The sequence below is a fragment of the Brachionichthys hirsutus genome, unplaced genomic scaffold (assembly GCF_040956055.1).
Source record: "Brachionichthys hirsutus isolate HB-005 unplaced genomic scaffold, CSIRO-AGI_Bhir_v1 contig_863, whole genome shotgun sequence".
Classification (NCBI taxonomy): Eukaryota; Metazoa; Chordata; class Actinopteri; order Lophiiformes; family Brachionichthyidae; genus Brachionichthys; species Brachionichthys hirsutus.
Genome location: NW_027180390.1, coordinates 42,571 through 69,355, shown reverse-complemented (window position 1 = coordinate 69,355; position 26,785 = coordinate 42,571). Strand labels below are relative to the sequence as shown.

At 42.3% G+C, this 26,785-nt stretch overlaps 1 protein-coding gene across 1 annotated transcript; it reads right to left on the bottom strand.

Moving 5' to 3' along the window:
- Positions 1–317: 317 nt before the first annotated feature.
- Positions 318–24,851, bottom strand: LOC137914482 (supervillin-like). Its single transcript, XM_068758020.1, has 28 exons — positions 24,487–24,851; positions 21,204–21,238; positions 17,905–17,960; positions 16,216–16,319; positions 15,707–15,782; positions 13,507–14,003; positions 12,839–12,971; positions 8,936–9,083; positions 8,743–8,814; positions 8,425–8,511; positions 8,134–8,317; positions 7,573–7,745; positions 7,078–7,239; positions 6,045–6,181; positions 5,772–5,919; positions 5,507–5,652; positions 5,189–5,364; positions 4,903–5,038; positions 4,408–4,708; positions 4,114–4,268; positions 3,906–4,002; positions 3,595–3,802; positions 3,366–3,490; positions 2,763–2,918; positions 2,433–2,576; positions 2,124–2,236; positions 1,655–1,810; positions 318–1,526 (listed from the first exon to the last, which is right to left on the bottom strand). The coding sequence occupies exons 1-28, from the start codon at positions 24,849–24,851 to the stop codon at positions 1,440–1,442; spliced, it is 4,377 nt and encodes a 1,458-aa protein (XP_068614121.1). The 3' UTR covers positions 318–1,439.
- Between the last annotated feature and the right edge of the window lie 1,934 nt (positions 24,852–26,785).

Below are 26,785 nucleotides of genomic sequence, written 5' to 3'. Positions count from 1 at the left end.
ACACGAAATGAAATGGAGTCATTTCATGTAATGAGTTCCACCTGTGCTTTTCCTGCCAATGTTTAAATGCTTGCCATGAATTAGCGGATCAAAAGTAATTTATTACTGCTCGGCTGCAGGATTGGATCTGGTAACACCGTATTGTTAACCTTCTCCAAATCTCCTATAGATACTTGAATGCCATCACATCAACCTCTCGTTCTGTGTTGTGACGTATCAAAACGCCCAAACTTAAGCTGTTTAAATAATAGAAACAAAACATTTTTTTAAAAACTTTATTTAATAGGGAGTCTTGAGCATTAATATCTCATGTCCCCCGACCACCAATGTTTACTTTTATGTGCTTTTCATATCTTACACATCACAAAATAAGACACATATGGCGGCAGATTAATACACGGTCTGTAAGAGAAACAGTTTTTTTTTTCTCCCATGAAGCTTCACCTAACATACCGGTACACACATTTTGCAGTATTCATTTGCTACAGTTCCATACTTTCCTGATGTCAGTCTCGCGCACACACACACACACACACACACACAGCCACACACTTACTACTTTCATACGTACTTAATACTTTTGACGTGGCAAGTTTATATTCTCACACATACTCACGGAAAATATACATCACAAGACAAGCTATAGACCCAATCAGCCAGCAGATCACAGGAATGACATCACTGGAACAGAGGCATCTAGACATGAGAGGACACGAGTAAGCTATCCGTACCGAAATAATAATACAATAAAAATAAACAGGAAGCCCATTTTAATGATGATCGCAAAGTCTGATTTCAAGTGTTTATAGTTTTTGGGCATTAAAAGTTGACTAAATGATATTAATGGTTATGTAATGTACGGATGCATTTGGTCACATCAAAATCTGCAAACAGTTATCATACGAAAATCCTGTTTTTGCTGTTACGGCGTGAAACGAGTCAGATATCCTGAATAAAATCTAATTCAAATGACCACAACTGACAGAATGGTTCTGTGAGCTGTAATTTGATTTACATTTTGTTCGTTATCTTCCTGAAGTGGAGTCAATTTTGACAAACAATGTAATCCTTTTACACATGAGCTGGCTTTTCCCATAAAAATGAAGCATAATTTGATCAGTAACTCTCCAAGTATTACATTTATATGCAAATGCGTTTTAACTTAGAATCAACATTGCTTGGATAAAACAGTATATTTATAGTATAGTACAAGTGTCTGCTTAGAAATGACGCTGCTTAGACTAGAGGCTAACTATTTTTTCATGAAAGGAGAACATTGACATAAAAAAGATTATCAATTGCACATAAAGGTTGGTTAAAATATTTCAATGACATAATAACAATGGCATATATGCCGTTTGTTTTTTTTTTTGGGGGGGGGGGCAATAAAAAAGCTGGCGAGAACATAATAGGCAGATTTGTGCACAAATATATACGTTTTAAAAAAGACCCTTGCGTTTCTTTAGATTCTTTTGCTTCCAGTTTGGCATGGCGTTGAACTCAACTCTGTTCATCTCGAGAAGTCTCTGGAAAAAAACATGGAAGAGGACAACGACTGTCAGTTAACATCTGGCACAGCTGTTACTTTTAGTATTGCATTTTTATTAAGTCATTTATAAAATGTCCTTTGGTTACACTGACAAAAGGGCCCCACCTTAAAGTCCTCTTCAGACAGGTAATCCTCCAGGCGTAGAGGGTCCACTCCTTCTGGTGGTGGTTTCCTGGTCAGCTCCTCGATGCTATATTCTTGCTTACTGAGTTTAGACAGCACCTCCTTCACTAGCATCACCTTGTTTTTGGAGCTCTCAGCCTGTTTACAAGGCAATACAAATTAGGCAAACAAACACAAACCTAAAATGCTGTAGTTCACACAATACTAAAAATATGTCCAAATGCTATTTATGGAAGAAATGTTGTCGCATTTCTCCTCAGAATTCTTCCTTCACTTAGAACGTAATGTTATTCTGCTTGCCAGGCAGGGAGATAACACCTTATCTGACAGATCTGGTTGAGTGAGATGATTTGGATTCTTTCTGCCGACTGATCTTGTCTCCCCGAACTTCAAACGCGGTCTTACGCCATAGAAACACAGACGTGAGAATGAACAACAAAAGAAATCTGACCTGTGAAGTGATACTAGGTTCCTTCACCCAGTATGGGAAGATGTTGGTGAAGGTAAGAGGCTCGCAGCCTGCTAGCACCAGATAGGCCAGAGGGGGGCGCCGAGGGTTCTTCTCTAGAAACCATTGCAAAAAACGCTTTTGAGTTTAAAACTAAATCAGTATTTCTAGACTATTTCAGTTATTCTTAGATAGGTGTTGATCAACAACCATTAGATGATTTAATAGTCTTATAATTGTTTTAATGTGAACAAAGACAGTAAAAGAGAGGACTGATTAAAAAAATCAGCGTTAATCCCTGTGAGCTCCGACCTTTGCAGTACTGCAGCACCGTCTCCATGGCACACTTCCTCTCATTGTTCCAGCGTATCTTTGCAGAGCCAGTGCACTGGGTGTCTTCAGGCTGCCAGCCTTGCCACAGATACACCTCCATCCGGTTATCCAGCAGGAACAGGGCTGGGAAAGCCACAGCAGGAGCATTAGCTACCGTCTTACAGTAGTTATGGGACGGTCATCGTCCCGTCTCACTGAATATTCATATCGATAATGTTTTCTGCAGATACAAATCATGTGATACGTAATTCTAATGACCATTTCTAATGTACACAATTTAAACTGTATCATCGCTGCTTTTTGTGGGACCTGGCTGTTGTGCAGAGTAGAGGTTCTCTTGCAGGAATGGCATCGCCATGATTCCCTCCGTCACCCTGGCAGGACAAAACTTCTCCTCCCACTCAAACACGCCAGAGCTGGCTGTCAACCGGAAAAGCCGGGGGGTGTAGTTGTACTTCCCTGGATCTGGATAAGGAAAGCACGCACACACCCCTCAGCTCTGCATTTGATTACATCACACAAGATCTTAAAGGGATCTTCAGAAGTAGTGACAGTAGAGAGGGGGGTGTTGGTACCGAATACCTCCTCATCAAGTAGTGATTCTTTTTTCTCTTATATTTACAGTCATCCGCTGTTTATCACAGGTGTTAAGTTCCAGGACCCCACGCAACAAAATAACCAAAATGTAAATATTTGTATATACCGCAAAATACTGCAATATATGAATACATATGGGCAAGAAAACCTTGCAATAGTGAATCCTCTGAAAGTGAAACGCGATATAGCGAGGGGCGACTGTGGAGATCCATCATTCTTTGCTTTAATGTGACATCTATAAGCCCATTTGTAAATCTTTCTTTCTCCTCATGCTGATAATCGTGCGTGTGTGTGAGAGAGAGAGAGAGAGCTTACCTTGCAGCATACAGTCATAGGCCTTCTTGTCCTGCAGACCCAAAGCCTTCACGAAGACTGTGGGCTCAGATCCTTCCTCCACCTCCTCCACCTTTATGCTGCTTAGACCCAACTCTGAGGGACACCTTGAAGATACAAACACAGAAACTTGTAAACGCCCACATTACCCACGTGATAAATAGACCACCCACTAGTCATCTACTTATCCCTCCCTGCCTGAGGGAATTACCTTTGTGTTACTTTGTCAGCAGCTCTTTTGGCAACCTGTCTGGCTCCTGTGTGGGTTTTACAGCCATGCCACAAGAATAGATGACATTTCTGAGCATTAAGGAGCACCAGACAGGCACGCGAGCGCAGACTGGCGCGCTGGCAGACTACCTCCACCAGCGAGGCCTCCCTCTCCACTTCACCACGGACACAGAACAACCTCCAACCACCTGGAGAAAAGAGGAATGCTTGAAAGGTGGAGGCTAGAGAGGCTGCTGTTGTTGCCTATTTGCTAAATGTGATTCAGTATTTTAGCTCTTAAATAAATTGCACCTGTGTTTCTGTCCTCTCTGCTCCCCTTGTGGATCACCAAACCTCCCTGGAAAAGCTGAAGGAAGCACGGCGGCTCTTTCCCCTCACTCACTAACACCTGTACAGCCAATCAGAATCAAACACACTGATGGATATACCAATGAGTAGAATTTTATTTTGCTAATAGAAATACATTGATTGGATGAGGCTGTGATGAATTATTTCTCACTTGTGATCCCCTGTGGCTGCCCAGCTCCACTGTCATCAGAGCTGAGGTTCCTTTCTCACTGATGCTGGACTGCCTGCCTTGCCAGAAAAAACATGCCGTCCTCTCTCTTCCTGGAGCCCCGGCACTCAGCTCGCCGGGTCTCTGCCGCTTGCCCACTGACAAACACAGAACCACAGGAATGAAACCAGGCGGGTACAGTCACAGCTTCCGTTCCTCTGTTCTGCAGAACTTCAAAACGCTAATCATCTCAGGTCTTGACATTTCAACCTCCCACAGTGTCAATATGGGACTTACCAAGTGTGGTGATGGAGTACGTCCAGCGGATGATGTAGGCGTCGCCGTTGTGAAGTTGACCCAGACTCTCTTCCGGTAGCTTCTCCTCACCGTGCTCTTTAATGTGCCAGGCATCTACAGCCACTGTCGTCAGCTCTGCCTGCCTGCCGTCATCTGCCCTCACCACACCGTGGCCCCGTTGGACGTCCACCCCCTCCAGAAGGGTCTTCACCGGCTCTGGCTCACTGTCCAGCAGGTCCTTGGCGTCACACGGCTGCAGGTCCAAGTCAAACGGGGAGTGCTCCATGGAGTAGATTGGGCTCTGCAGTGATTTATCAAACTGTTAGAGGAGAACATTTCTTAATGGAAGCCGCCAACCCCCCCCCCCCCCCCCCCCCCACACACACACACACACACACACACAATCAATATACCTCAGGCAAACTATTACAATCGAGTAGTGCACAAACACACATTCAGCTGAAGCTATTTTTGGGTCAGTCTTATCGAATCTACCTTGACTTCCTCAGCTTGACTCGCTTCCTCCTTTTTCCTCTCGGCCCAGTCCAAGAATTTCTCTTTGAACAGGGCCGTCTCATTGTGCTCGGACAGCCGGCCAAACAGAGTCCAGCCCGGACGATGCTCTCCCTGCCTGCAAATCACGCACATAGGAATCATTTAAAAATCCCCCCTGCAGCTGCACTGGCAAGAAGAAACCACTAGAGCCTACAATAACACAACCCACTTACAAACTGGACAGCCATGCTCACTTTATATCACATATAACAATGGTATTACTCACAGAGGCACATCCTTATTGGTGCAGGAGGCATCTAAAGGGTTGACCCTGCAGTTGCCGTAGTCATAGCTTCCACTGTACAGCTGCTTTCCCAGTTTCACAGCAACCTTTCTATCACCCAAGGGCACGTCTTTCCCATGCCATACGTAAACTTCACTGCCAAAGTCAAACACTAAGACCTGGGATGAAGCGTTGTCAGAAGACAGAGGACAGATAAACGTCAACTCCAACATTTAAATGATTATGTTTCAGCTTTCTACCAATGATCCAGTATTATTTTTGTTTTAGCATGTGAGGTCATTGTTCCGGTGGCGGTATTACCTCTTTGGAATTGAGCAAGGAGACACTTGGGATGGCTGCCCAGGCATCTTCATGAGGCACCAGTTTGTCTCCGTGGAGTCTGTACACACCATTAGAGTCTAAAATGCCACTCTCATACAGTTCATCCTCCTCTGGCTCCCCGGCTCCTGTCACACACACACACACACACACACAGCAGAACAAAAGAGCAGGGCGTGTTGCCGGGTTTCAGGGAGGCCCTGAGATCACAGACAATTCCTCAATCGCACATAAAGTGTGTATGAACCTCTGTATTGGGTCTTTCCTCCCAAAAGGCTCCAGAACTCTTTAGCCCATCTGTTTTCAGTATTGATACCCTCCTCCAGCACCGTCACCTGGGAGGCCTTACACCCGAGGTCCCTCTTGGCCTGAACGTAGGACGCCATCTCTGATGCCTGATGGAAACATACTTCACATGTCACGACTGTATCTGATCGTACCCGTCTTAACATTTGGACAGAAAGAAGGGTCTTCTTGAAACAACTCCGTCTGTGTGTGTGTGTGTGTGTGGGGGGGCTACCTTTGCTTTCTCAATGATATTGGCAAACTCTCCACTCCACATGAAGCAGTGCTTTGGCGTTATGAGAAGGAAGCAGTCCCCGCTGTTTAGAGAGTGGGTCGCGGGCTCCATCAGGCGGACCTGGACATGCCTTCGACCTGTGGACCAAAGAGTTTAGAGCCTTAATCCGGGACAATTTTGCTTTGTAAACCTAAGATTCTTTAAAGAATGAAAGATTCAGAAACCCACTTACAGCTGGTCAAGGTGGAATGTCACTTTCTCCTGAACAGCCACTAAGTAGTTTTATTTTTCGTTTAATCTGGTGCAGGCTACAGAAGAACTGTTGAACACGTTCTTCATTTGGAGGACGCGTGTAGCAAGACAGAAACTATTTGTAAAAGGACGGATGCATTATTTTTAAATTCAAAAGGCTAGAATTCAGAAGCACCAACACAACACTTCTGCCAGTCTACCCCAGGCCAGCTGTGGCTACAATAGTAGCTTCACCACCACCAAGCATGGAGTGAATGAATAATGCACAATGCAAAGCATCTTTGGGTGTCTAGAAAAGCGGGGTGCCCAAATTCTTCCATGGAGGGCCGAGACACTCCAGGTTTCCTTTCCATCCATCTCTCCAGCAGCTGATCTCACTCATGAGATCCTTCTCTCAAGTTGAAGGTGTTGATAATTAAAATCACCTGCTTTAGTAACCGGGTGGAAGGAAAACCTACAGAGTCTCGGCCCGTCTGGGGCACCCCTGCGCTATATAAATCCAATGCATTATTATTATTAACAATGTACCAGGGATAAAAACATGGAAATGCAGGCACATCTTTGCAGCCACCTTTGCACACTGCTAGTGGATCACAAAAGATGATTAATAAGTGATGCTGATGCTTGACTGAATTCATTTTAATACGTGCACACACACAGTTTCTGTGCTTTCAGATTTGCATTTTAATGAAAGGTTGACCATGAGCATGGGCAGCAGTATGCTCTCTCCATCACACCTGCATTCAACCGCTTTGTATATAAAACAGGTTGCGTTCCTGACCTTTGATACGGATGAGCATGAGCTTGTTGTAAGGCAGCGTGCTGTTGTTGGTCACGACGTCGGTGGATTTGACACTGCGCAGGTTGATCTTGCGGAAGTTTTCCTTGCTTGCGAGACCTGCCAAGGCCACATCAGCCAGGTTTGTTCTGGAGTGTTTTGCCACTTTGAGGGAGAGAAAATAAGAGATCAGAGACTGTGTTTTTAATGATTATCTTTCTATGCTAATTAGGTCAAATAAATCATGATCAGATTTATAATATAGATTATCAGAGACATTTCATGTTTAAACTCTAAGAGGCTCAAAAGTACAGTAAATGAAGGCATCATACCTTCTGAATAGATAATCAATAGCTATGCACAACTTTTACTTCCATGCAATACATTTATTGTGCATAGACGTAAATGGCCAGCTCACTGTCACCTTTCTGTAGAACCCAGATTTATTAATGACAATGACATACACACGTAACCATATTTATAAGGCCTCAGTCTTACTCCTCTCAACTTGGATCCTCTTGGTCTCCACGGAGGCTACGTTAAGCCTTTGCTCGGTGTAGACCTGGCGGATGTCGTTACGAGCAGCCAGAGCACGCAGAGGATTCCGGGAGCCCTGATTCCTTCTGGCTGGACGCACAGCTCGCTTGTGTTCTGCTACCAATGAGGTGAGCCTGAAGACCAGAAACGCACAAAATAAAGGGGAGGTGTTTTGTTTTTAATTAACGCAAACAAGGAACTTAAATTACAAGTTAGTCGTTTCCCTTATCATGGGGGGTCTTTGTTTCTGATGTCGTTCAGGAGAGGCACATGCCATAATAAAGAATAATAATTTGTCTTTAACGTTGCACGAAAAATGACTTTTGTTTTGTCATTCTAAGTTAAAATGATTTTCAAACACCTGATTAAATATGTGGATTTGAAAGTCGAAATTAATGTTAACAATAGATAGAACATTATCGGTGGCAAAACAGTACATTTCCACTGATAAGGTGTGCAAACATTTGTTAGGAAGGTTGGATAAAAATGTCTTTCTTCGCATTGTGATTATTCTAAACTGACTTTGGTGTGTCTGCTTGGATCTGGCTGAGGTCTTCCTCTGTAAGAATCAAACTGGAGTCTTGGAGTGAAACAGGGGAGATTGCTTTGTAGAAGTTGCCGAACGTCTCCTCGTCATCCAGGGTCATCACCTCCTTCTCCGTCTCCGCCGTCACCTCGATAGTGGACGTCTTGCTTTTGCTCCCTCCTGAGCAGAAGGAATGTTAGATATAACATTTGTGTTGGATCAAAGTCACAGTTAGGTGATGCTTGTAGAGAAGGCGCTTAACAACGTAACAAACGGGGGGAATGTACCTTTATTGTGGAGCTTGTCGAGGAAAGACTCAAGTTTATCGAGCCTTTTATCTCCTTCCACTTTGACATCAGATTTTGTTGTGATTTCTGTCAAACAACACCAAAACAAATACCCAATTACTTGTAACTTAACACACTATTACTTTTTTGGGGGGGAAGGGGGTCAAAAACTATAAATATTCAAATGAAATCTGTGGGATTCTTTGCTAAATAACATCTTGTTGGCACACTTTTATAAGTGCCACATTCATGAATCCATACATATAAAACACTGACAATAGTTGTTTGTCGAGGGAGTTGGGCGGGAGTGTAAGCTACCGTCGTGTGGCTTCACAGGCGTGACATCAGCCCTCTTGAGAGGGGACTCCTTTCCGGTTTCTGACACAAGACCTGGATAAACACACAAAGGAAATGAAGGCTGCAACTATTACTCACTAATGTGTTCTCTATTTATTGACTCATTATTCTCTCATAAATAAACGAATAAATACTTTATATCTTCTTAACATACCTTTTCTGGCCATGCGCCCAGCCACAGTGAACTGGACGGAGTCATTTGCTGCTCCACTGCCTTTATTCTTCCACTGCTCCTCCTTGTCTTTAAGGATCTTCATCCTTTGTGCCAGGGGCGTTTTGTCTCCCACTTCTACACTGGACTTCTAAACATTACACACACACACACACGACTAAAGATACAGCGAGGTGATAGCTTGATGACGTGAACGGAGGTTGATGGTGAAGGAACATAATGATGCTACCTCTTTTTAAGGAATTCATTTATCAAAGCTAAATGTTTTAGAATTGCTCGAGGTGGCTGGGAGTTTTTCACAAAAGCAAGTATTTCCAGATGTTTTCACTGTGCTGCTCAAACATTATGTTTGGGCCTGATGATAAAACACCGAAATCGCTGTTAAAACACTGAAGTTCTCCATCACACATTTCTCCTTCCATAATTTATTCCCGCTGCCATTTCTTCACCTGAACTCCAGCGTTATACATTAATCAAAGGAGGTTTACTGGCACCTTTGGTCCCACTGGACCCTTAAACCTGTTACTATAATTAATGATATGCCACGCTTAAAAGTTTGAAGCATTTTATGGGCCTTGCTTGGGTTTTTCCTGGCTGCCACCCCTTATTCCTTTGCTAATAATGAGTGTGCACTGCCATGAGTGGTGACTTCCTTTTTACAGTCAAAGACAGAATTATCTCCCCACAGGATGAACCCGCACAGTAAATAAGAATAGAGAAAGCATTTACAGTATACTGCAGACCAGTGCGCACAGCAGAGGAATGAAGTGCAAGACACATTTAGCGTCCCAAATCCGAACAGATTGGACACGCTAATGTTGTTTGAGGAGGATCTGCTGATACTCACAGTATCATCTTTGCAGTAAGCCCTGAGGAGACAACCGCATGATTTGTGATTTAAATTCTATTTTATACGCCCTGACCTCTGGGTTCTTGATTCATTACTGGGAAATGCAACAGCAATCAGATAATACGTATACTGAACCTGGAGATTTGATAAAATTGTAGACATTCCACATCTTCACCAGTACCCTTCTGGTGCTAGCTCATGGCGGTTCCATTACACAAATGCTTGGTTTCATTAAAGGCTACTAATATGACACATCCTCCGACATGCAGAGATGTCTCTGCACATTTTCTGATGGTCTGAAGGATTACCGGGAGCAATTTCTTGCACCATTAAACTATTAATACTCACACATACCACTCTTAATTGCTTCTACGTTACCTTACATTAAAAAAAAAAAAAAGAGAAACCCCCCCCCCCTTACATTACTGTATCTTTGCACAATAATGCGTATTCATGCATGCAAAGTACAGCTTAGCAAACACACATGATAAAAAGAAGACTGAGACAGCCCCTCCAGCTGGAAGCCCATCTCTGGACTCAATCAGAGAAGGGAAATACCTTGGCCTAACTGGACCCCAGAGAGAGGAGAGGAAAGGAAGGGATGTAGGCCTCAAGCCCCCACAGGAAACGGTTTTTCACAGCGCTGCCTTACTGTATGGCACAGGCAGCGCCTCAGCCAAACCACTGACACAGATATCGACCAACTGAGGACCAGAAAACCACATTCAAGTAGCAATAGCGCGTGTTGACATCTTGGATTTTTCTGCCTGCAGTAATACTGGGAGGGTGCGAAACGCTCTCCATGGCACAGACTGAGAATAATAATAATACCATTATTCCAGGATCATGCAAAGAGGCATGCAAAGAACATACGTTTGCACACACTCACCTGAAGCAACAAAGTTGAAAGAGGAAAAGGGTGGAGTCCTCAGGTAAGGACAGAGGAAGCTGGAGGGGGGAAAGGCGAAGGGAAGAAGAGGAAGGGAAATTATCAGAGGAGTTTGGAGGAGAAAAAGCATTGAGGTCTAATACAGCTGGAGGCGCAGCTAATGAATATACTGAAGAGGATGTCCTTTTTAGGGGGGGGGGGGCAGAGAGAGAGAGAAAGGAAAAGGTGAAACACACTGTGCAGGTGGAGAGCGCAAACACCATAAACTGAAAGCAATGCATGTGAGAATCGCTCCATTTTTTTGAGGGAATGAAACTCAAATCAGGATTTAGTGGAAATGAAGGGAAGCAAAAGCTTGATTCTTTAAACTGTATAAACTCTCTTTAAACTACGCTGTAAGATTTTAAAGCTTTTAACACACTTGAATTATCAACTCATCCTTCCCTCAGACACATCTTCTGGGAACAAAACACACCGAGGAACATTCCAATCATTCAGCTCAATCGACTGGATCGTCCGCGTCCAATGACCAATCACATGAATATCTCCGCTATATCTACTAACTGCAAACTTGATTACTTCTTCATGTAGGTACCATTTATCATCCACTAATGATCTGCTGCAAAGAGGCAGACAGGCCTCTACGTTGATTTTACGACAAGGCCTCATATTAATGCAGCCGTGGCGTAAAGAGCAGTTTAGCAGGCTTAACAGGAAACAGCTGGAGCCAGCTGAAGTTGACCATGGCCTCGACAGTGCATGCGACATTCCCTGGTCTCCCACATATCAACCAGCAACATCTGCTCTGGCTTGGTGGTGCAGGAGATGACACGGCACACCTCAAACACTTAAAAGCGTTGGCTTCTCCTCAAGAGAGAAATGCAAATGTTACAAATATAATCGCATGCAAGTTAATGCCCCATAGCTAATAGCTTCATGTCATCGAGGGCAATAATTTAGTCAGAGCATGTATTATGATGTCAGTGTCCCAGCGGTGAATGGCAGGAGCTGTATTGCACGGACCAATTCAGTAATGGCAGACTCAAAGACATTGTGGACACCAGTTAGGAGTTATTTCAGTTCCTTACAGGTTTTGAACTAAATTATTATGGATTTTGTGGCGATTCATCATAATTAAGACGCACCACACAAATCTGAAATGGCCTAAGTTTTCAGTATTTAGCTGACTTAGGATTTCCGTTGCTTCGGACGTCTTTACGTCTGGGAAACATGGCTTTTTCCAGAGTTTAGAGTGGATTTATTCTAAGGTTAGGTCATGCTTGGAAGCAGGACCAAACCAGAAATCCCCAATGAGGATAATTGATCTTGACAGACAATCACGCTGAGAGACAGCCTGCGTGAATAAACATGACATCACTTCAATCTTCGAGTGCAGCTGATTGTTTTTGAAGACATTTCTCGTGGCACACACAAGTGTTTTTCCACCGCTACAGCACCATTCCCTACTCAAGGTGGTTGTAACAGTGTGTGTGTGGTGTTGTTTTTGCCCTTCAAAAGGCAGTAAGGGTGGGCTATGACCACTTCGAAATATGTCAGTAATTTTAACATGCATCTATTAAACGCTGAAAACTGTACAAACCCAATACTCCGGTTTTTTTTATGCCCCTATATACTGTACATTTGAGAACTATTAAAACGTTTCTCATGGAGTAGCTTTTTTATTCACTTATTTTTTTTACTTTGAGTGCAAAGAGAAAGGAAGCAGGCTGTGTCGTGAACATTCTTGTAGGTGTTTGGTCAGGTTTTGTGTGGGGGTGGAGGGAGGGTATGTCTTTCTGTCTTGTTGGGAGGCGAGCTAAGCCCTGGATCTGGAGCTTAAGCATCACCACTCCAAAATCTGCTGCACCCCCAAGCAATACAAACCTCACACTGTCTTGGCAGCAAAGCAAAGGAATAAGCTGATTCAGCAGAAGGGAGAAATGTGCTGCCAAATAACACACGCACAAAAAAAAAACCCTGAGAATCCTCATGATATGTTGGCATGTGCTATTTACTGCCCGTTCATACACCAGGGAACACAGACACACACAAAATTTACTTGACTTAGAGTCTTCTTGATCCTTTAATCATGCTGGCCAACCGCTGACTAAACCACAAATTTCAATTTGCTCAAGTAAACTCTGACCTTTTTCTTCCAGGAGTTTTCAGCATCTTGGAGCTGACTGAAACGATCAGCCAGTGATGTGTGGCTGTGCCCAGATGGCCCGGCCTTCCTCGGTCTGTCCTTTGGCTCATATTCACTTGTGAGCTCTGCCAGTCTGAGGAGAAAAACAACAACAATCGTTTAATCAATTAAATGAACTTAATAGTTAAATGTATTAGCTGGCATATAATAAAAAAATGGTGCCATTAAAAAGCAGTTTTAGAATGATGCCTCTGAGTTTGCCACACTGTTACTGAATTCATCCAGTAACAGTGACCCATCTGAAGATCAAAGATCAAGATCAAACCCACCACCATCCTCCTGCATTGAATATATTCATCACAGAAGTATAATAAGTACATTTAAGAAGTGCAAAGGTGGATTTTATCATTCAGTGCTGGTTAGGATTAGTTTGTTTTCCCGTTTCACTGTCAGATTCAACCTCTAACAAACACGATTATAACAGCATCTGACAGCCTGAATGACGGCGATGACTTCAGTACCACAGCGCATGCACAGGTGTAAATTAAATAAAATAATAGAAAACATGTTCTTGAAATTACTTTCCTTTGCATTGAAACAAGGCATTACATACAGACTTAAATACTCATTACAATGCATACTGCGTAATGTTGAATACTTCTCGTGACCTCTGTTTGACTGAGGAGCCTTGGCTTCCATCGAGGCTGCTCTCCAGTTCTTCAGCATCTTCTGATATCGTGGACGTCTGCTCCGGGCTGTCATCGGGCGAGGGACTCTGCATCTCCTCAGAACTGCCTCTGCTGCTACTGCTGCTCTCCTCATCCCGCTGTCCGTCAATGCCAAAGCACCTTCCATCTGTGAAGTCGTCGGTTAATGACTCATCCTCTATGTCATTTTCTCCGCTCTCTTCATCAGTTTGCTCCTCCAGCTCCTCCTCGCTCTCAGGGTGGCTCAGTGTGATGCTGCTTTGTCGGGCCAAAGCACACTCAGATGTGGAGCTCTCGCTGTGGTCCGACTCCACGCTGGTGGAGCGGCCTTTCTTTAGGATCCCCTTAATGCCTCGAGTTCCTGAGTCTTGGCGCTGCAGTGAAGCAGGCTGGAAGGGAGGAGATGGAGGTGGGGAGTCATCTTTGCTCTTGCTAATAGGGATAGTTTTTGCAGGCTGCTGTAGAGAAGGAGAAAGAGAAAACCAATTTAAACACAGCTATAATATAAATAGTATCTGGAAAAGATAACTGCCTTTCCAATACCATATGAAGGGTATTTTATGGGCTTCCATTGGAGCATTTAACTCTAACTAGACAAAGATGTCCCTTTGCAGTTCCCAAATAAACAATGAAAACCCCATTATTGCTTGTTTTAGAATTACAAATAAATGAAAACATAGTCACATTCTTCTGCCCAAACTACGCTTTCAGTGACCAACTGCTCTTATCAAGAAACCCAGGGTTACTGGGTGTCAGCTCAACAGCCTGATGGGGTTATGACATATAAATAAATAAATCTGAATGAGTTGTGTCATGAAAAAGTAAAAAGAGTGGTGAATAAAAAGAGAGAGATCAAAAAAGAAATAAATGTTAATTGGTGAAACGAACAGAGTAAAAAAGAAACGTCAGCAAAGACTGACTGGGATTGATTCTTTGTCAATAAATCAACAAGTTTTGTTTTAGTCTTACACGTTTGCTCTGGCTTCCCATAAAACTAAAAAAAAAGAGTCAACAGAAAGCATATGTGACATTGACTAATGCTGTTAATGTGCAACAAAACGTGAACAGCTTAAAAATGAGTTGCTTCAAAATACAATTATTACTCAAACAATTACCCATACGAACACACATTTTTGCATGTGTTCACTATCTTTTTGCCGAGATGATGCAACGGCAGCTGGACGACCTTTTGACCGGTCAAAAGTCAGGACGGAGTGCAGACAGAGGAGATGAAGGGAGCGTAGGAGCAGAATGCTTACCAGGTGGTTCTCAAAAGAGAAACAGCTGTGTAGAGTGTCTGATGTATATAGTGTGTATACGTGCTTCCATTGAGGACAGACTGCTGCTGCTTGAGAAATGACAATACCTGCACCAGTAATCCCGAAGTGATTATTACAACTGATGCAGGAGCGCAGGTTTTAACATGTCACATTAAAGCAAAGAATGACTGTGATGATTGACAATAACATGCAAAAAATGTATCTATAGATGTAAGAGCGATAAGAATCAAGTGCATAAAGATCTTGGGCGATGCAATCAAATGCAGAGCTGAAGCATGCGTGTGTGTATGTGTGTGTGTGTGTGTGTGTGTGCGCTCATGTTTGGTGTAAATGTATATGAGTGACATGAACTATAATCTACATGTCAAGTTAAAAAAAACAAAAGCGTAAAGGAAACCAGACAGAGAGGTAAGAGGAGCCAAAGTTAAGGTGAGTAAGAGTTCTGGAATTACATTGCATGCTGTGGAAAAAAAAATCAGAATTGCAGCGATCAAAAAATAAAATCTTTCCAAACACAATTAAGAGTTTTATACTTGAGGCTTTGGGTTTGATGTTAACTTTAGCAATATGTAATCTTTATAAAACATTAACTTTTGCATAAATTGAGAACGGGCAGCACGGTGGTAAGCGGTGTTGCTCGTTCGCCCCGTGTCTGTGTGGGTTCTCCGGCTTCCTCCCACAACCAAAAACATGCACATTTCCATAGGTGGGAGTGTGTGCGTGGATGATTGCCCATCTGTGTGTGGCCCTGTGGCCCTGCAGGGTGTACCCTGCCTCTCGCCCCTGCTGGGATAGGATCCAGCATTACCCGTGACCCGGTAACAGACAAAGGGGTTAAGAAGATGAATGAAAGAATAAATATATTTAGAATGAATAATGACCTTATCCTCCAAAATGGAAGTGCTTTCATCTGTGGCCTCTTCATCCTTTGACTTGCTTATATCACTTTTATGGAGTCTGAAATATGAAAGAAAAAGCTGGATGAAGGATGAAGATGGTGGAAACAGACAGAGAGGAACTTTAAACTGCATGAAATAAAAAAAAACAACCTACACCAACTAAGAAATATCATGTGTCTGCATTGCCTCCTCAACATTATTAACAACAAACTGATGATTCACTCTCTGCCAGGAAGGTTTATCTCACCCATGTCCATCATTTGGTTCTACACAGAGATAAACTACTATTACTACGACTGTACTTTCGTTTTGTCCCGTCAGGGGTCGCCACAGCAAGTCAACCTCCTCCACTTCACCCTGTCCTTTGCATCGTCCTCCCAAACACAATCCCCATAAATATCCAAGAAAGGGCAAGGCAGGATCCAGGCAAGCGAGACAGACATGCGAGAATGCTCGACCTTGACGGAGGCGTGTTTCGTGAACTTGCTTACCTGGTTGAGGATTCTTCTTCCTCTCCAGCGCTGTTCATTAGCCGATACGTCAGCCTACCATGGGCTCTTTTGCTGCTGCTTTCATCATCCGACTCGTCCGGGTCCTACAGACATTATAAGGTTGGTTTCACCCCAGAGGTCAGATTATGTTTGAAAGAATTCACAAACTCAAAAAGAAAACAAATGCTAACCAAGTAGTGCACCAGCGATTAGGAGCTATGCGGTCCACCCACTCTGAGTACTTACAGTAAAATCTAAAACAGAGACAGATGATTTCTCCCAATACTGCATTTTCCACATTAAAGCAAGATGCAAGATGTCCTCATGGGACCTGTTATGGCTTGTTTTTATTTTTTTGTGTACCATCTTCAAAAAGCTGAAAGACTCCCCCTGGACATATTAACTTATAAAAATCTAGACTAACAATAATTTCATAAAAAGCACATACAAATAAATTTGAATAGAAACAGATTGATTTCCAAAACACATTCCTGCATGACTGTGTGGAAACTTTTGCCAGTAATGTGGCCTTGATGACATGAAGAGGACCACCACCTGCAAGCGTAGCAACTGAAATCAATATTGTCTTCTCAGAAACAAACAAACAAAAAAAACTTATAAAATTAGACATCTCTTAAAGACACTTGTTTACTGTAAAGATGAAACCTTCTATTCATTGATAAGATGTTTTTAAATATTCAGGAAATTCATTCATCAAATCAATCACAAATAAGACATTTTTATTGGCTCCATCTGCGCTGAAGAGCAGACATTCGCTAACCCTTCTATTCTCCTGCAGGAGTCGTGGACTCACTGCCGTTCAGCTGGAACTGGGCAGGAGAATTGAGTGATAAGAGAAGAGTGATGACGGCAGAGATATAGTCTTCATTGCTCTTAACTTTCAAGGCAGACATCTTAAAATAATAGAGATATGGGTCAGATCAAAGGAAGGAGAGGATAAACCAAAAGTAGAACGCTGGCCTGGCTTGGTTTCCCACCAGGTTTTCGGTCAGATAAATTTGCTGCCATCTGGGTTCACTTGGCCAACCTTGGCACTTCCCCTGATCTTTAGTTAGAACTATTTACAACCAATACTATAAAAGCAAGTCGCTGCTGAAACCTAAGCAGTCTGGGAAAGTGCGATAATTTTTGTATTTTAAGTATACATCTGTGCATAGGAGTATATCTCCCATGAGATTAGAGGTATTATCAGGATTTTGGTCCTGATCGAACCTCTTAGTTCTCCAGACCTCTTTCCCCACCTCATTTTTTAAGACCTCCAGTGAAAAAGTGGCTTCATATATTTGGCAACGTTTCCATACAGGTGCAGGATAGCTCAGTGCAGTATGCAACAACTGTATACATTTGTTATTGATGGAGTAAACTCCCAGGCAGAGTTGAAGCTTACAACAGCTGCAAGGGAAAGGACTCGGGGTAAATCAGCAAGGGACATGAAAAAAATATATATCTGGAGTGTAGGAAAATGCACCTGTGACATCATATTAAATTGATGTTTTAAAGTTTGGGTTTGATTTAGTGTGTCTACCCTTTGGAGTGCCGGTTATTTTCCAATAAACATATAAAAAACTGCACTAATAATATCACAAACAAAGGGAACTAATTAAAAGCAAAAAAACAACAACAACATCTGGATAAAAAGGCTAAAAAGCCAATCTTAAATTATCGCACCTTAAGAACTGACATCTTGGAAGCCCTCTTGGCAGAATCCACAGGCTTTTCATCAGCTGAAAACCAGACACACACACACACACACACACACAGGAAGCTGATAATAAATTCAATGGTGAAGAGATGTTTGCTTTCAGAGTGCTTCCTGTGAAATAAGAAATTACAAGAAGAGATCAACACATTTTACAGAACTGTAAAATTTATGTCTGACTACACAGATACCCCCTTAGCAGAAATAAACTGCAACGTCTAACAGAGATGAAAGTAAACACATCGATATCGACTATGTTCAGTTTGAAGAAACCAATAGCCAGATGCACAAGTATAACACTTTAAAGCAGATACGTGTGTGAAATTGTTGAGGCGATGCAGACCGATCCTACCCCATTAAGTAACAAAGTACCGACAAAGGTAACAAAAACAAAAAGGAAACTTTATTAGGCATATGCAGTGAAACAGTCAGAAAACAAAATTCAAGGAAGGATCTATAAAGTCTCAGGGTTACACTGACTTTCCATTTTTTTAATGTAATCTTTATTTAAGCAGGTAAGTTAATTGAGAATTAATTATCTTTTACAATAATGACCTGGACCTAAGTTGCATGTTTTTTAGTGGTGAGAGGGAGCCGGAGAACCCGGAGAGAACCCACGCAGACACGGGGAGAACATGCAAACACCTCACTGAAAGGCCCCAAGTCAGATTTGAACCTGTGACCTTCTTGCTGTGAGGCAACGGCGCTATCCACTGTGCAGTTTACAGCTGCTGAGAGAATATTGAATTGTACTTTGGGCTTTCCGTGCCAGCAGTCTGCTCATTTGTGATTTGTAATTAACAATTTTAGCGTGAATGTGCTGTGATCTGAATCAATTTAATTTGTACAATGCTTTTTTTTTGTCTGTATTGCTGCATTGGGCCAGTGGAGTGAAACTCTTCATGTGAACCAAAGAGGCATTTTGGAGCCGTGAATCCTCTGAATGAATGAGTGAAGCCTTTACGGTGAGAAAATGGAAAAGAAAGAATGAGTGAGATTCTCCATATTGAACGAGTGTTGGAGGAATTTCTCATGGGACTATAGTTACATCCATTTGTCAGCTGTCTCACTCAAAACAGATGGAAGACGATGATCTCTTAATTTGAACAAAAGAACGTCATTAAATCTTATGGACTTCCAAAACAACACAAACTTCTTAAGTCAGCACACTCAAATTCACTCTCCCACTCAGTTTTTTTTATTACCCAAGTGGATGGGACATTTCAAGCCAAGATTTTCCATCCCCCCCCCACCCAAGAAAGCAAGGGAGCATGCAAAATTCTGTGAAACTCCCATTTTCCAATTGAAACAAAAATGTTCTGCTGAGGTCATAATACGAATCTGATTTATGTATCCAAGATCTCCTGCTGTCCAGGACTTGGTGTGATTTAGTTCAGGTGATGCAACATTACGCTTTGCAGACGGGCGACTCCACTCTGACTGCACTCCTTTTTTAAATTTTTTTGACTCCAATCCAATATTTTTTTACATCATCCATCCAACATCCAGGTCAGCACCAGAGAGGGTGGAAAAAAAAATAACTCAAGAGATGAAAAAACCCTCCACTTCAGATTACTGAGTTTTGCACAAGTGCTGTCATCCATCTGCTCCACCAGTTACAGCTGCTGAGAGAACGGCGCTGGGCTTTCAGCTTTCAGTGCCAGCAGTCTGTTCATTTGTGATTTGTAGCTAATGATTTTAGCATGGCCGTGCTGTGATCTGAGTCAATTTAATACGTACAATGCTTTTCTTTTCTTTCTTGTCTGTAATGCTGCATTGTGCGACAGCCAGTGGAGTTTAGGAAACTCTTCATGTGACCCAAAGAGGCATTTTTGAGCAGTGAATCATCTGCCAGCGTTGACAGGAACACACACACCTATTAAAGATGAACACCGACTGACCTTTGTTCCTCTTTCTGTATGTTTGGGTCTCATTATAATTTTAAATTCTCTGTCATCCGGTCAGAGAGTTTTATCAGCTAATCTTCAATCTCTGACAGTTAATCAACTAAAACCTGGTAAATGGTGACATTTATAGAACATTTTTATCTGTGGAGCTTTACAAGGTCTATCCAAAAATTCATGGTGTGCTAGACTTACGATCAAAAGCAATTTGAGGACACCTTGACATGGTGGGAGGAGGAGGCGAGGATTAAGCTGCCAAGACTGAGAATAGAGGACAAACTGCTCGCTCCTGTGAGCCAGAGCCAAGCTGTAGACATGGAATTCGGCATTGTGTGAATGACAGGAAAATATATCCTGCCAGACTACATCTACGAAGGCTGAGATAGTGTTTGAACAACAGCTTTGCACACGTGTGCCGTAAGGATGGATGCTATTCAAGGGGCTGAGTCATATTCAGACTGCGATAGTCATTAAAAGTTGCAGCAATGTGGAAAACGAACTAAATAGCTGTTGCATTGACCTACTTAAACTGATTTGTTTAAGGGGGCCAGGTCTGACCGGGTGTTTCTCTGGTCATCTTTGCATTTGCACAATTGTAGTGACACCTGCATGTACTACCATTTGGCAATGATTGATGCAGTAATCTGTAGTACTGATACTATTTCGTTGGTACATTTAAAAGCACAGCGTTCTGTCCCATAAAACGAGCCAACCAATTTGACATATTACACAAACCTGACTTTACAGTTCTGAAATAAAAACCGCAAATTTAGAACAGACACCTCCCTATATATTACCTCTCTCTGTCACTGTCATTTTTTTTCTTCTTTTGTACAGCAGGTCACATAAACACACACAAGATACCCAAATCAAAAGGCAGGCAAATGCAGACAGGCAGGCCAACAATGAGGTAAGTAGCTGGAGGCCAATAATGCAGCCAGACAGACTCTGTGGACACAGCCAGCAGCATATGTATGAAAGCAGCCATTTCCTTCTCTCTATAGCAGCAGACTCCAAAATTAGTTTGTAATGCGATCCGGCTGAATGCAACTTCTAGTCTAATCGTATATGATCAAACATTTGCTCAGAAACACACACAAATGTAAATACACACCCACAAGATCAAGATATCAGAGCCTGGTTTTTTGGACAAAGGCGACCACGAAACATTCACTTTAAATTACACAATGAAAAAAACCAGAGGCAGCGACATGTATAAACCATGTCAGTAATCTAAAGTCTTCAGTGAGCTCAGTCTTCCCTGAACACCGAGTAATAGAAAGATCCTGAATGGGTTCAGTGATGAAGCAGTCTGTGGAACAAAACACGATCTGAGTGCAGTGAAAGTGGAGAGTTCGTCTTACCCTTTGGCTCCTCTGTATCATCACTTTCCATCAGCCTAGGGGAGACAGAGACAAATGAGGTCACTCTCCAGCATACTGGAGTGATGACAGACACTGCTTGTCAGCTCCAGTTAATACTTGAGATTGAAAATGAGAATTTTACTTGCAGAATTATAGGAAGGAAATGTAAACAGAAGCCATATAAAAAAGAGGCAATAAACCAACAACAAACACTGCAGATAGATTAGATTATATTTACTCAAGCAGGTGTTCCAGTCTCATATTGGCAGCGATGAACGGCAATGTCTGTGCAACTTCTGAAAATGGCTATTGATCTCTGCGGAATACCATTAAATATGGATGGGGACAGCAGCTGTCCGCGGAAAAGCAGTGACAATGCAACAGGAAGAGGAGAGGCGACTCCTTCTATAACAATAGAGAACCATGTTGGACATCTGGGTGGGGGTCAAAGGGCAACGGAGAAGGGGTCCAAGCTGCCTCCCATACTCGGAACACAAGCAAGTACGTTGTAAAGGCTCACAATAAACCAGATGAATCTGCTGAATGTTTGAACACAAGGGGATAGATTTCATGGGTTGAAGGATTTGACTACTGGGGCACATGTCAAGACTGAACGAGTGTCACTGGCTCATTGTCACCTGGGCTTAATTCATTATTCATGCAATTTCATGACTTTATACTGACAAAAGCAAAAAAAAAAAATCAGTCTGTACAACATCAGAAGGCAAAAATGTCTGAGCGTAAAGTGAAAATCTAGACATCAGACTGTAGAGGGAAAAAAATCATGTTAAAAGTGGGTGTGACTGATGGTTTCAAAATTATAGACACCGTCAGACACCCCCCCACTTCTGATGTCAGTAAGTTGTTTCCAAAATTATGTAACCATCTGACAGGCACTTTAGCATTTAACTAAGAACTGCAGTTCTGTAGACTTTTCTTGGGACTGTTAACATATTTGAGTCCCAAACATTGCTTAAAATGAATTCTTTAAACGGTACGTTATTATGACAAAAGCGGGGCGTTGGTTTGGCGAGTATGTAAGTTGTAAAAGTTTTGGGCTGGAATGACGCAACACAGATTTGTGATATAATGGGGAGTGTAAAAATGTCGTGGCAAAGAATTTAGAGCATGAAAATATACAGAGCAGTTCGAGAAGCAAGATCACGAAAGGATATGGGAGCATCAACAATTTAAGTCAAGCAATAGAAGGAAACCAGTGTAATAAACAGGAGAACTTGACATCCTCCTCTGCGACAGTGTTCAATGACACATCGACCACTCCCACTATTCGCTGCCAGCTGATTGGGAGGGGCCGCCTGCGTCAGTCGTTTCCTGCCATAAAAGCTCAGCATGCTAGAAGAGTGCAGTCCAGCGGGCGGACGAGGGTACAGCAAAACAGGCAGACTAATGAGGGACGCTGAAGGGAGAAAAGTTAAAGCAACATTCTAAACGAGGACGGAGAGTCATTAATCACATGCAGAAAACCTCCTCACTTTTACCCTGTTAAAATGGCAAACACACAAAGTCAGGCAGTGAAACAGAGAAAGAAGATAAAGTACAAGAAGAGAAGGGATATAATCAGTGAAAGATCTATTTTTAATGTCTTTCTCTAGAAGTAAAGTATAGTGTCATGGCACAGTAGTTTGTGTTCATACGACTGTGCTTCTTTTTAAATTAGCCTTAGGTAACCAGAGAGCTGATGAAATGGGCAGGCAAGGAGAGAGTTACGATGTATAAATATTGTAGCAAGTTTTTCTTTTTGGAATGCCACCCAACAACTGCATATTTAGAAGGGAAGTATTCTTGTTTAGGGCAGATAAACATGTTGATGGTCTCATTATCATTGAACCAGCTGAGTCCCAGTTTCCTTTATGCTATTCCTGGAACAGACACAGCCGTTCTGCTGTCATAAACGCTCAGTGAATATAGCATGTGTAATGTCTGATCATTAATTACCTTACAGTCAGCATAAGAATTTAGAATTCAGAGTCGTCTGTACGATTATCAAGCACTATTTAAGAATTATGATTTGATAAGGCATGTGGAGAAAGCTCTGACAAGATGGTTGTTTTCGGTCAATGGCAGAAGCTTCGATATCTCCACCTCCGTCTAGCGTCTGCAAATGGGCTTGCACGCAAGTTTGCACAGTGAACGTCATAACAAAACGACCAAATGAAAAGGCATGTGAGACAAACACAAACAATTCAACCGACTTTAATGCACTCTGTAATTCAAGATTCAAAAACTATTTAGATAAATGTTGCAAAATCCATATTGGCAATGAAATGCAAAACTGACCCTTCAACAAAGTTCAATAATTCACTTTGGTATCACATCATTAAAAAAAAAAGCTTCAAGCAGAACACTTAATAATGATAATAATAATAAAAGATCCAAATATATTACAAGATAAGACCTGCCTTTCCATATTGGACACAATAAATGATCCACAAAACAACCCATGAGTCACCATCTTGCTTCACTTAGTGCAGGGCATGAAAACTCAAACACAGCTCTGATCCAACCCCAATAATCACCCATCTCTGGCAGCATCTCAAAACTCTGTCAAACGCAGTTCTTCTCTCTTTTTTTGTCATTCCCTCAGGCTGTTTTTCCAAGAACAGACACGTCTTATGTGTGTACACATTAAAACGTTCATCTTGATTACAGCTGAAAAATCCCCAAACTCATGACCCCTACAGTCTCAGAAGGAAATTCCTGGCAACTAATAAAATAAAATAAAAACCTCCACGTCAATCTGACAATATCTGTTTGTTATTTTCAAGTGTTCAACATGTGATTTTCTGTATATCACTTGTAAAGTGAACCAAAATTCACAGCACATACGTGCAAAATAAATGATAGTGCGCTGCTTTGCTTACATGGCCAATTTTGGAAATGTTGGCTGCCATGTTTACACTCAGAAGATGTTTGCACAGAAGACAGCACTAAATGTTCTCCAAACCTGCCTACTTGTCGCCGCCTCTTTGCTCATTAGGGCTCAGCAGGACCTTTTAAAGTAATGTAATATTATTATTTATCCAAGCTGCCTGTCTACAAATCAAGAGCAGCCTTCACAGAGACATGGATGCACATGGATCTTTTGCAGTTACGGGATTGAACCAGTCAGCAGTCTATATCAACAATACACGATGGCTGCATTTGAAAGTCGTGAGAGTCCCCCCCCCCCCCCCCTCACCCCACCAAGGATAAGTTGATGTTGCTTTGAGAACAATATGATCGGTCTCACATGAATTTGTGCCTATGCTGCTGAAACACTCACCTGAAATGAGTGGACGTCTTTGTGGAGGATAATGTTGCATCTGTTTTGAGGCGAGTGGTAACCTCCTTTTCTGGGGCCTGCTCATTAGTGCGCTCCACAGGCTCCGCTGCTTTATTCCTGAGGCCTCTCCTGGTATAGGAGTGCTCTGATCCATTATCCCCATGCATTTGCTTCTCCTTGGTCTCTGAAGATACATTGTCAGATGTGTCGCCAGTTTTCCTGTCCCTGCGGACATACTTAGAGGTGAAGTCGTCAGAACTGCCGTAGCGCTCAGCAAGCTCCCTCCTCCTCTCCGCCTTGTAGCGAGCAATTCGCTCGGCCTTGGTCTCTGGAGCCGAGCTCTGCAAGGTGCCAATTGAATCCATTCCGCTGCTCAGTGGAGTTTAAGGTTTAAATGAGGAGTATTCCAAGTTGCCACTTCAAATGTTGTATATAAACCTTCCCACTGACTTTCTTGTCAGCAATGTCTCACTCCATCAACTTTGTCTCAGTGCTGCGAAGAAGAAAGGAAGATATTAGTGGGAAAACATGATTGTGGAATTAAATTTAAGATGACAGACTCGTAGCTTTCATTAGACACTGGAATCCAAGCCCCACTGTGAGACCGCCATCAACCAGCAATCACCGCAATGAGACGCAGGGCTCACTGGGAATTACATCAACTAACATCTTCTTCTCATTTTCTTGCTTGGATAGTTGAAGCTGTCAATCCAGGATAATCGCCTCTTGGGTTATTTGATGCAGAACGTGTGCCTACAAGTGTTATTGCTGTCAAGATTCTCAAAATCATCCACAATGCACATTCATAGCTTCTCAGCTTTTGACTCTTCATTACACAGAGTTCATTTTTGTGTATTTTTTTGGAGAGGATAGATTGTGCTCATTTTGTTCCATTAAGTTTTCACAGAGCAGCAAAACCACAAATGGCCTGGCTGCAGAGGTCTGACAATCGTGCTTACGGTACTTAAATGCATCCCAAGTTGACAACAGCAATACAAATCAAGCGTGTGTGGTTTCTGATTTCTGCACTCCAAACACTAGAGGTTTTCCTTAGCCATCTGTCAAAGCACAAGTATGTTTTACAATGCTTCAGGGCATATATCAGAGGACAGCCAAGGAGAAGGAAAACAAAAAGGTGAAAAGAAGGAGTACATTTATGTTTAAAAGGCGCAAGGGAATAACGTAACCCCCCTGGTATTCCTCAAATCACAGGCTATAATGAAATTCAGCACATTGGCCTTCACATTTATGGCAGAGGTAGAGGTACTGTGGAAATATGAATGGGAGTTTTATGTCTGGACAATTTTAGTCATCGGAACATCAGGAATTCAGAAGACAAGCGATCAGTGGGTCAGCTCAGGAATGAAAAGAGGCGAGTCGGATCATGAATCATGACAAATTGCTGTGCACCCCTTGCGACCCCTGGCCACCTACTTGGCTATAAAACCACCAAAGTATGAGCGTCTCACTTTAAAAAAAACCCACACACACTTCTCTTCAACATCAAATCATGTCAGTGAATGTGAGCAGGTGTGTGTCAGTCTTCACCTTGACCGTTCCAGTCCCCTGTCCACTTAACAGTGCTTTGCTAAACATAGCCTCCAATGTGTAGATTTGAAATTAGTCTGACCCTAAGGTGCATCAGTCGATTATGACGATATCAAGTTCCCTGAATTGTTGCCTAATAATTATAATCTCCTAGACACCCAACTGTAGAGTTGGAGCCTTCATCTCCACAGCTACCGGTATTATTTATGCAAGTTGTAGCATTAAAAAAGCATTATTATTTCAAGATCAAGTCTGTTTTGTCAGTAAAATCCACAAATGTAACGTTGAAAATACCATAACATGCCTGCAAAATGGGGCACCAGTGCATTTTAAGCTCCTCTGGCCTTCATGGACAAACGGTGATTTTGCTCAACAAAAACCCAAGTTGACTTTAGGGTTTGAACTGAATGCCACTCCAAAGCCTTTAGATCCCCTTAAGAGGGCAAAAAGATCTGAAGTATAAAAGTTGATTCCAGTTATATGCACTCACCCACATAATTCACCTCGGTCACTACCTATAAAAGGAGCGCTACACGGTACGATAAAGCTTGTCCATGGAGACTGAGAACATCGAGGCTGCTTTGTTTGGGAGGTGCCTGTGTTATTTTAAGCAACAAGGGAGATTGAACACTGTAGTGAGTCATACGTGAAAAATCAGCATCTATCAGCAAATGTGAATTCATCCAAGAATACTTGTTTTCCAAAACAATCCGCGTGCCTTAAAATATTTAGGAATATTTCTTTGGAAATA